Source organism: Salvelinus sp. IW2-2015, unplaced genomic scaffold (genome assembly GCF_002910315.2).
Source record: "Salvelinus sp. IW2-2015 unplaced genomic scaffold, ASM291031v2 Un_scaffold928, whole genome shotgun sequence".
Classification (NCBI taxonomy): Eukaryota; Metazoa; Chordata; class Actinopteri; order Salmoniformes; family Salmonidae; genus Salvelinus; species Salvelinus sp. IW2-2015.
The window spans coordinates 249,467-261,257 of NW_019942652.1; the positions used below are offsets into that span (position 1 = coordinate 249,467).

General features: G+C 42.1%; 1 protein-coding gene across 1 annotated transcript in view; it reads right to left on the bottom strand.

Moving 5' to 3' along the window:
- LOC139024056 (protein sidekick-2-like) overlaps positions 1-11,791 on the bottom strand; it is a 56,915-nt gene that overhangs the window by 36,159 nt on the left and 8,965 nt on the right. The window contains exon 5 of the mRNA XM_070438447.1: positions 4,079-4,235. Coding sequence (XP_070294548.1) covers positions 4,079-4,235 — 157 coding nt within the window. The remainder of the gene's footprint in view (positions 1-4,078; positions 4,236-11,791) is intronic.

Below are 11,791 nucleotides of genomic sequence, written 5' to 3' on the forward strand. Positions count from 1 at the left end.
ACATGTAATCTTAACTTTCACACCTAGTTACATGTGGACACTGTGGGGACATGTAAACTCAAACACAACACACACACACACTGTACATAGTGGAACATGTGGGGAACTCAGCACCAATAAGTAGATTGCTTCTCTCTGTCATCAAACACACACCACACCACACCTGTACATGTGGATCATGTGGGGACAATGTAATCAGCACAACACACACCTGTACATGTGGACATGTGGGGACATGTTTTAATAAGCACACTTCACACACCTGTTAATGTGGCATGTGGGCGACATGTAATCAACACACACACACCTGTTACATTGTGGACATGTGGGACATGTAATTTCTACAATGCCTATTTACAACACACTTTTGTTACACGATTGCTGGGGAACTTTGTAATCAATAAGTCAAACACACAACAGGCTGAATAAAACATGTAGGAACCATGTGGGGTTTTACCATGTAATATACAAAGCACGTACAAACGAGGACCACACACTAGGACTGTGGTACATGTTTGGTTGGATGTAATTCAATTGCACACAACACACACCTGTAATGTGGCACGGTGTAGGGGACTGTATCAAGCACACCACAACCTAGTATATAGTGGACATGTGGGGAACAATAGATAACAGACCACAGACCAGATATGGATTATATAGCGTGATACATGCCTAAGTACTCTCTATATGTGTGGTCAAAACTACTGGTCAAATTGCGATAATTATTATAAGGATAAACACAAGAGTCATGTAGGGATACAAAGTATATTGAAGCAAGTTGTGATTCCAGACAAGAGAGTTGTTTGGTTTTCCTGCTTGTTATTATCGCGATTATACCGATCCGAATCCTGCTGGTGAGGCTTCGATGTATAAGATGCCCTCTATCAGCCCATATATTTGGCTATCATAAGCTATGAAGAGTATCTCAAGTGATTTAAAGTAGGGTCAAGCGCATAGACGCGGTTAACAAAGGATGTGTATATGGTTAGTATGCTTCCCCATCTAGGAGCCTGATAGTGTGTAGCTCCGTTACACAGCCAGATTTTCACCATTGACACTATGGGGAGATTCTGGAGAGGCGCTGAGACAGCATGATTAATCAAAAAGCATCAAAAAATAATGAATAATGGAATATGAATTTTCTCGTCGGAAGATACGTTGTCGCCTCCCTCCATCAAAGAATTTTCAGACAACACTAGAGGATAGAAATCTATGCTAGGTGTATTGAGAGGTTGCTTCATCAGCGGATCGCTGGTGACCCACGGCCCTAAATAAGTTACATCTTTCTGATGGTGTGTTTCCGTAATTTGCAAAATAATATTGAAGTGATTCCCAGGCAAGTCTCTGTTGAGACAATCCCACTCAATCAAGGGCTCTTTCAATTTATTTTTTTACTCATTTTTGCCACTGGAATAATATGTGGACCAAAAAGCTAGATGTAAACACATCAAATTTATATATTTAACCGATATATATAAGATTCTTAAAAGTAAGGGCTACCCTTAATATGCTTGATGACAAGCTTTGCACACTACTCTGGCATTACTCTCAACATTTTTCACCTGGAATGCCTCTTTTCCAACAAGTCTCGGTTAGGAAGTGAGTTCAGAACATAATGTGAAGAATTGTTGTTACTGCTTTTTCCTTTACTCTGCTTGTTCAACTCTTTTTCCAACTTTTTATTACCTATACTCTCTATTTTGGTTGAGTGTCGGTGTTGGATTCGCCAACATAGTTGAGGCGACAGTCATCTTTGATGCAGCAAGGCTCCATCATCTCACTTCTTTGTCAAATTAGCTCCATTACACAGCTGGGAAGGTGGTGTTCGTGCGACTCATTGTCTGGTGTCTTGAAAAACCAAATGAATAGTTCCCACTAACGCGCAACATTTGGAAATGGGTATCGCGGCAGAATGCTTGTAGTAGCCATGTTGGTTAAGTGTGCTTGAATTTTCTAAAATTAATTTATGGCATAAGACAGTTGTAAACACAAAACCACCACATCTCTTGCCGTCTTCAATGCTTCACAGTGGGACCTCACATGCGGAGATCAACCGTTATTAGCTTCTTCGGTCTCTGCATCTCATAAAGACATGGCGGTTGGCTAATAACATATACAAGGTTATTATATGGTTACAAAATACACACCATATTAAGTCGACTTAAAGATCTCTCACAACTGGTGCTAATGTCCTTGCCATCATGTTTCCTTGACTCCAAACAAGTGCTCTTCTTTTCATAGGTGGTTCCTGTTAGTTGCTAAATGGTTTATTTGCAGCAATATCAAACGCATGAAACGGCCTGATTCATCGAAGTGATGGTTCTATTGGTGAACAGGTGATGTATGAGTTTAATGTGTCTGTTCACTTTGAATTTTCTTGCTAATTATAGGCGCTATTCATTTGGGCTGCTAAACAATTCATCTTGATTTGTTATTGCTAGTTACTCTTATGAAGATATCCTCAGGAGCGAGGTAACTCTCTGGGTTCCCCTTCTCCATCAACTTAATTTCGCTTGTTTGTAGGGGTCTCATGAGAGACAGATTTTCATCAATAAGGTATTGCTTGTAAGTGTATTTGTTTTTGAGACTGCACTGTACAAGAACAACTATATTCATTAGTTCCTGAAAATTTTTCCGAATTGTTTTAAAGTAACTGATGGCACTGTGTTGTGTAATATCTTTTGCTTTCTGACTTGATACTGGTTTGTCTGTCGTCATAAATTTGTTGTTATCTTGGTCTTTTTTATCGTCGAATTAATAGGGGCTATCTGTTGTGGCTGTACATACGCTAGCTCCTACGCTTGATACAACAATTGGGTTGAAATTGGCATCAAAACGCATGAGAGACCATAAGAGACATAATAACTCATTATTTCACCAAATTAACCTGTCCAATGAAATTGCCAGGGTTTCAGACACAATTTGCAACAAACTACAACTTAGAATTTCTCATTACAATCGGAACTTTCACACTAAAAAACCAATATTCAGTATATTGTTATTATGGTTAACTAACATTGGATGTTACACTATCATTTAGAAGGAGTTCATATACTTATTCCCCCGTATTATGATGCAAGTCTTGGGTCGTCTAAAAACAGTGGGTTGATTTCAAATGGAATGTTACGGTTTTCAGCGCGAATTAAGCTCGCACAATTCCAGAAATTATGTTAGGGTCAACACATAATGTTCACAATAAACAATTTCCCCAGCCATTTTTCCCGTCACAGAGAGCGAGTAGTTAAAAAGTCACAATATTAGAGATAAATAATCCTAACCTTGTGAGTGATCTTCATCAGATGATTCACTCATTAGGACTTCATGTTACACAATACATGTATGGGTTTTGTTTCAAATAAGTGTCAGTACTTTACCTTTATTTTATTCGCAAGAGGGATATGGAACACCTAGGTGTATCATACACACTTCTTTGTGGCGGTTGGTGGACTTGCGGTTGTCCGTGTGTCTTACTTAGTGGGTTAGAGGTTGATGGTATGAAGATATCACCTTCTAGTGGTGTGTGGGGCTGGTGCTCTATGGACAAGTGGTTGATGGGGTTATTCCTGCCTGTGGGGTTTGGCCCTGTCTTCGGTTCGGGTATTGCGATCGGGGCCCTTGAAGTTTGTACCTCTGACCCCAAAGGGTACCATCGATCTTTTAGTCCTCAGTATTTATGCTGCAGTAGTTTTAGTTTGATAAGAAGAATCGTGAAAGAGGGCGATTTCACAAGATGTTATCTTCCACTTGCTGTATTGGTACTGTTGATTTCATTGGAAATTATATATGTTAATATAATTGTTGAACTTACAAGATTGACCAACTGAGACATAAATTAGAAGCATGTGGGCTAACAGAAAATGGAATAATGTGTCCTTGAAACAAATGGGGGGTTCAAAATCAAAAGTAAGTCAGTATCCTGGTGTGGCCACAGCTGCATTAAGTACTGGCAGTGCATCTCCTCCTCATGGCTGCACAGATTGCCAGTTCTTGTGTGAGATGTTAACCCCACTCTTCCACCAAGGACTTGCAATAGTTCGCAGGAACATTTCTGGAGGGGGGATGGCCCTAGCCTCACCCGCGCGATCCAGCAGGTCCCAGACGTGTCAATGGATGAGATACGAGCTCTTCGCTGGCCATGGCCAGAAACGACATTCCTGTCTTGCAGGAAATCTCGCACAGGACAGCAAGTGGCTTGTGGCATTGTCCATGCTGAGGGTCATGTAGGAATAAGCCTGCAGGAGAAAGAAAAAAGAAAAACAAAAAAAAAAAAAAAAAACAAGAAGGCGGGCTAGGGTCAGTTGGTTATATCTGGAGTACTTCTCCTGTCTTTGTCCTGTGTGAATTTAAGTATGCTCTCTCTAATTCTCTCCTTCTCTCTTTCTTTCTCTCTCTCTCTCGGAGGACCTGAGCCCTAGTACCATGCGTCAGGACTACCGGGCATGATGACTCCTTGCTGTCCCCAGTCCACATGGCCTTGCTGCTGTTCCAGTTTCAACTGTTCTGCTGCGGTTATGGAACCCTAACCTGTCCACCGGACGTGCTACCTGTCCCAGACCTGCTGTTTTCAACTCTTAATGATCGGCTATGAAAAGCCAACTGACATTTATTCCTGATTATTATTTGACCATGCTGGTAATTTATGAACATTTTGAACATATTGGCCATGTTCTGTTATAATCTCCACCCGGCACAGCCAGAAGAGGACTGGCACCCTCATAGCCTGGTTCCTCTCTAGGTTTCTTCCTAGGTTTTGGCTTTCTAGGGAGTTTTTCCCAGCCACCGTGCTTCTACACCTGCATTGCTTGCTGTTTGGGTTTTAGGCTGGGTTTCTGTACAGCACTTCGAGATATTAGCTGATGTACAAAGGGCTATATAAAATAAACTTGATTTGAAATGCAAGAGAAACGTCACAATGTACTATTTCAGGTTAGGTGCCTTCGATTTTGGCCACTAGATGGCAGCAGTGTATGTGCAAAGTTTTAGACTGGTTCAATGAACTACTGCATTTATGTCCAATTTTTTTTATCAAGACTGCCCAAATGTGCCTAATTTGTTTATTAATACATTTTCAAGTTAATAACTGTGCAGTCTCCTCAAACYATAGCATGGTATTAGTTTACTGTAATAGCTACTGTAAATTGGACAGTGCAGTTKAATTAACAACAATTTAAGCTTTCTTCCCACATCAGATATGTCTATGTCCTGGGAAATGTTCTTGTTACTTACAACCTCATGCTAATCACATTAGCCTACATTGGTTGCTCCACTAAAACTTATTTGATTATGCTGCAGGACTTAGAGGTAATTTGTGGTTTAGTACGGTACCCTGTGTCACCACTTCATTMCTCCAGACCAGCACAAGGGGGAGTTAGAGCACTGATTATGCTTTTGAGTTCTACTGTGTCTCTAATTGACAATGAATGGGCYACATAAACCTATATAGAAACTMATAATTGTGCACGACTTCAGTATTACTTACTAAAAAACTGTTGTTACATTAAGGTTTTTATTATTTTATTTTGTTAGGATTATTTTGCTCTTACTGTAGTACTGTAGCCTGTTGTGTGCAAGTTGTGTTAATACAGCTGGTTCAATACCTGTGTGCACAACGGGCTTGCCTTGCAGTTCTCCAGCTGTATCCACTGAAAGCACATGAGGTTCAAGGCACGGGATGGGCCGCAGAGCCATGCACAGATGACCGACCTAGCCCATTGGGAAGGGTAGAGGTGGAAGTGGGAGGGAGGTTGGACCCCCGCCCCACTGGCAACACTATAAGGGCATTGCACWAATAATGGAGCTGACTAGGGAACAGTTCCCGCTGTTCTGTTCTTAGTGACAGTCTGCACGTTCAAACTAAAACAATGTAACTAATAATGGCATCTTTATGCTTTRGTTAATAAATAATGATAAAAATACTCTTTCAAAATGCCAATATTTATTTAGTTATGGATCCTTAATGAATTACTATGTTAATAAATATCGCTGAATTACAGAAATATCCTCCAATCCTCTATATGCAATTATTGGCAGAAAGTCACGTGATATTTTTCAATATACTATAGGTCTATCGTAGGCGACATGAGTCTCACTAGTGTGAAGTAATGTGCTGTTAAAAGTGGTGTAGTTCTTATTTATTTAAAGAGCATATTGAAGTTAGAAGCAATATGATTTGACGCAATAGCCCACAACTACTTTAGCACCGTTTCGTGCTGCTCTGAGACAAGCATCGGGACTGGTCTTGGTTGAGGTTAACTGAAATGCATTCCAGGTGACTACCTCATGAWGCTGGTTMAGATAAAGCCAAGAGTGTGGAAAACTGTCATCAAGGCAAAYGGTGGCTAACTTGAAGAATCTCAAATGTAAAATATATTTTGATTTGTTTAACACTTTTTTGGTTACTACATGATTCCATATGAGAAATTATGTCAGTCAGTTGTACTTTTTTCACGTCATTTCGTGTTTACGTGCTGCTGTGCGTTACTTTGCTACCTGACAACTTTACGGTTTTTACTTTTTAATTACCGTTTATATATATTTTTTTCCCCCTCGCTCAACTTTTTTTCATACAACTTTTTCACTCTGGACGCTTTATCTGGACGTGGTTCTTCAGGACCTCCACCAGCCGAAGCTAAGTAGTAACATTAACATTATGCCTTCTAATTGCAGTCGCTGTACTCATAATATACAGGAGAACGATCGCCTTACTTCTCTATGAAGTGTTAGTGGCCTCCGCAGCAGAGTGTGGCCTTCTGTCAATGCGGGGCCACTACATGTTTCAAGGTATGAGTATATATGGGCCTAGGCCACTTACAATGTACAAAGTAAATGACTTTGGGTCTTGGCCACCTACATTACAATGTAGATATTGTATGGGGCCTAGGCTGCAACTCATGTAACAAATGTATGACTGTTGGGCATTAGATGGCGCTCTGGAGGCCTTATTTACATGTACAGGGTATGACTCTGGGGCCTATCAGGGCCTATACCATGAACAGGGTAGTGACTCTGCCATTCAGGGCTTACATAAGTCATGACGCGGGCCCATTAGCTTTACTGTACAGGGTATGGACTCTGGGCGCCTATCAGGGCTATTATCATGTACGGGTATGACTCTGGGTCTATCAGGTGGCTCTTTACATGCACGTGGTAAGCATGGCAAATATTAAAATAGTTTGGTTGTTGTTTATTTGTGTTCATGATTTGACATTCCATAACGTATTCTGAAGGCCAATCTTATCTTTGAGAAACACAGGGTGTGTAATTCAAGGTTTGGGTAAAATCATGCCATAGTCCAGAGATTTGTGTAGACGTTAAAATACTCCTCAGGTTTTATTTGCTTCAGCTGTCTGACAATTACGTCAACCATATCTTCTCGCTCTCCTTCAGAGCCTCCCCAGTTTGTGAAGGAACCAGAGAAAACATCACTGCTGAGATGAGAAATTGTGGATATCCTGTCAGCACGAGGTGACACCACATACAATATACACGTACAATCAAAAGTTTTGGACACCCTACTCATTCCAAGGTTTCTTAATTTGACTATTTTCTACATCTGTAGACATATAAGTGAAGACATCAACCTATGAATAATACATATCAAATCAAATCAAATCTAGATGTTCAATGTTCAAATGTTCATAATGACGCAGCAGGGTCAAATAATCAAATCACAGTAGGTGATCGAGGTGCAACAGGTCAGCACCTCAAGTTAAATGGTCAGTTGGTTTTCATAGCGATCATTCAGAGTATCTCTACCACCCTGCTGTCTCTAGAGAGTTGAACAACAACAGGTCTGGAAAGTAGCACGTCCGTGGAACAGGTAAGGTTCCATAAGCGTAGGCAGAACGTTGAACTGAGCAGCAACACGACCAGTGGACTGGGACAAAGGAGTCCATCAGCACAGGTTGTCCTGAAGCATGAGTCCTAGGCTCCAGTCTCCGAGAGAGAGAGAAGAAAGAAAGAAAGAAAGAAAGAAAGAAAGAAAGAAAGAAGAAAAAAAAAAGAAAGAAAGAAAGAAAGAAAGAAAGAAAGAGAAAAAAAGAGAGAAGAAAGAAAGAAAGAAAGAAAGAGAGAGAGAGTGAAAGAGAAGAGAATTAGGATAGCACACTTAAATTCACACACGGACACCGGATAAGACAGGAGAGATACTCCAGATAAAACCAGGACATGACCCTTAGCCTGCAACATACTATGCAGATATATACTGAGTAAGACAAGAGGGTCGGGAGACACTGCCCCCAATCCGACAATTACCCCGGACAGGCCAAACAGGCGGATATACCACCCACTTTGCCAAGCACCAGCCCCCAGCCATAGAGGATAACTTCAACCACCAACTTTACCATCTGAGAAAGGCCGAGTATACGCCCGAAGGTCTCGGCCACGGCACAACCCAAGGCGGGCGCAACCCAGACAGGAAGATCACGTCAGTGACTCACCGCAACTACAAGTGACGCACCCCTCCTAGGACGGCAGGAAGAGCACCAGTAAGCCAGTGACTCAGCCCCTGTAATAGGGTTAGGAAGAATCCCAGAGAGAGAGTGAACGCGGCCAGGCAGAGACAGCAAGGCAGTTCATTAGCTGTCCAGTGCCTTCTGTTCACCTTCACACACTCCTGGGCCAGACCTACACCATCCATTATGACCTACTGAAGAGATGGAGTTTTGCAGCCATCCCACTTTCTTATATCTGAAACAACATGGCTTTCCAGTGAGGGCAATGTTTGGGCCGCAGTTTTCAAATACAGCGTGTCAACCGCAATAGCAGTGAAAGTTATACCATTATGTTTCCGAACTGACATCACCAAGAATGAAAATATAATATTGAAAACAATAGTGTCCTGAACGAAACTTGAGGAACAACGAAATGTAGCAGTTGATTTGTAGAGGACAACCATCCACAGAGAAAAACGGAATCTTTCCGAACAGATAATCTAAACGCAGGCAGAACTTTCCGTGTTAGACGCAAATTTGGTCTTCCAATCTCTCCAAAAGAATGTGGGATCAACGGTTCAAAGCAGCACTAAGGTCTAGGAGCACGAGGAAGCTCAGAGCCCTCGGCTCTGGACGCCATTAAAAGGTAACTTTACCACCTTACAAGTGCAGTCTCAGTGCTATGATGGGGTCTAAAACCAGACTGAAGCGTTTCGTTACAGTTTGTCTTGCAGGAAAGGCAGTGGTTGCTCCGACAGCTATTTTCTAAACTTTTGAGAGGAAATTCGATTATAGGCCGTGTATTTTATATTTTCTGTGTCAAGATTTTGGCTTTTCCAGAGGAGCTCTTATTACTGCGCACTTTTAGTGAGTTTGGTAGCACATTCCGGGTGGATAGAGAAATGATTATTAGTCATATAGGAGGCCAGCACAGAAGCAAGCTCTTTCAGTAATTAGTTGGAAATAGGGTCCAGTATTGCAGCTTGAAGGTTTAGAGGCCTATGATTATTTTCATCATTGTGTAAGAGATATAGTACTAAAACACATGAGTGTCTCCCTTGATCCTAGGTCTTGGAGAGTTGCTGCAGACTCAGGACAACTGAGCTTGGAGGAATATATGGCAAATTAAAGAGGAGTCCCGCAATTTGCTTTCTAATGATCATGATCTTTTCGCTCAAAGAAGTGAATTATCACTGCTGAAGTGAAAGCATCCTCTGATTTGGGGAATGCTGCTTTTTAGTTAGCTTGCGACAGTATCAACTTTTTGGGGGTGGATTGTTCTTAATTTTCGCTCAATAAGTTGGAAAAAAATAGGACGATCGAGTAGCATGAGTGCTCTTCGATACCGCACATTATTGTCTTTCCAAGCTTAGTTGGAGACTTCCAGTGGTGTGGCAACCATTGTCGTTCAATTTTCTGGAAGCTTGTTTCAGAGCATGCGGGTATTTTCTGTATACCAGGCCTAGTTTCTATGAACGAAGGTTTTTGTTTTTAGGTGGCGACTGCATTAGGGTATTGGCGGCAAGGTTAAATTGAAGTTCCTCAGTTAGGTGTTAACTGATTTTTGTACTCTGACATCCTTGGGTGGTGGAGGAGTCTGGCATGGGGCATCCTAGGAATCTTTGGGTATGTTCGAGAATTCTATAGCACGACTTTTGCATGCTTGCTTGGGGTTCTAGTAGATTAAAATGGTGGTCCGATAATCCAGATTATGAAGAAAAACATTAAGGATCAACAACATTTATTCACGGACAAAACTAGGTCCAGAGTATGGACTGTGGCAGTGAGTAGGTCCTCGAGACATGTTGACAATACCACGTGAGTCGATGATGACTCCGAAAAGCCTTTTAGAGTGGTCTGTGGACTTTCGCATGTGAATAATTAAAGTCACGCCAAAATTTTGAAATATTCATCTGCAATGACTACTACGTCGATAGGAATTCAGGAGACTCAATGAGAAACGCTGTATAGGCCCAGGAGGCCGTACACGAAGCTATAAAAAGGATGAGTAGTGCATAGATGTCATGACTAGAAGACTCAAAAGAAACAAAACATTTTTAATATTGCAATTGAAATTGGCTATCATAAATGTTAGCCAACACCTCTGCCTTTTGCGGGATGCGCAGGGGATATGGTCCACTAGTGTACCCAGAGGTGAGCGCCTCATTTAACACAGTAAATGCATCGCCTAAAGCCATGTTTCGTCAGGGCAATCACATCAATATTTGATCAGTGATTAGTTCATTGACCTAACTCCTTGGAAGTGAGGATCGTAAACAATTAATGTAGTCTATTTTGAAGTGAATATCAATCTCTCTTTCACATAATGCGGAATGGGGAGGTCTTTATTCCAGTGAGATTGCTAGAGCAACCCGCGCATGTTTAGTTTGCCCACCCTAGGTTGAGGCACAGACACAGTCTCATCGGATACTAGCTGACTTGCTATGGCAGACTCCACTAAGCTGCAGGCTGGCTAACAGCCTGCTGCCTGGCCTGCACCCTATCTCATTGTGGAGCTAGGGAGTTAGAGCCCTGTCTATGTTCGTAGATAAGATGAGTGCAGCCCTCCAGCTAGGATGGAGTCCGTCACTCCCAACAGCCAGGCTTGGTCCTGTTTGTGGGTGAGTCCCAGAAAGAGTACCAATTATCTACAAATCCTATCTTTTGGAGGGCAGAAAACAGTTTCAACAACGATTGAGTGTGAGACTCTGCTGTAGACTCATCACTCCCCCTAACTGGGAGGGGCCAGAGACAATTACTCGATGCCTACACATCTTTCTAGCTGATTTACACTGAAGCTATGTGCGCTTGGTGACCTCTGACTGTTTCATCCTAACATCGTTGTGCCGACGTGGATAACAATATCCTTATTTCTCTACACTCGCCAGTTTTAGCTTTAGCCAGCACCATCTCAGATTAGCCTAACGTCGGTACCCTCCCCCTGGTAAACAGTGATGATCGCTGGATGATTCGTTTTAAGTCTAATACTGCGGTAATGGAGTCACCAATGACTAGGGTTTTCAATTTGTCAGAGCTAATGGTGGGAGGCTTCGTCATCTGAGACCCCGTAACGGAGGAGTAGAACCAGAGAAGGCTCCGCCTCTGACTCCGACTCGCTGCTTAATGGGAGAAAAAGTTTCTGTCAACTGAATGAGCGACACCGGTTGAGCATTCCTACAGCATTTCCCTCCAGAAGCTATGAGAAAGTGTCCGGCCGGGGATTGTGCGAGGGGATTTATACTACTATCTGTACTTACTGGTGGCACAGACGCTGTTTCATCCTTTCCTACACTGAAATTACCCTTGCCAACGATTCGTCTGAAGCTGGCTTGCAGCACAGCTATCCTCGCCAATAA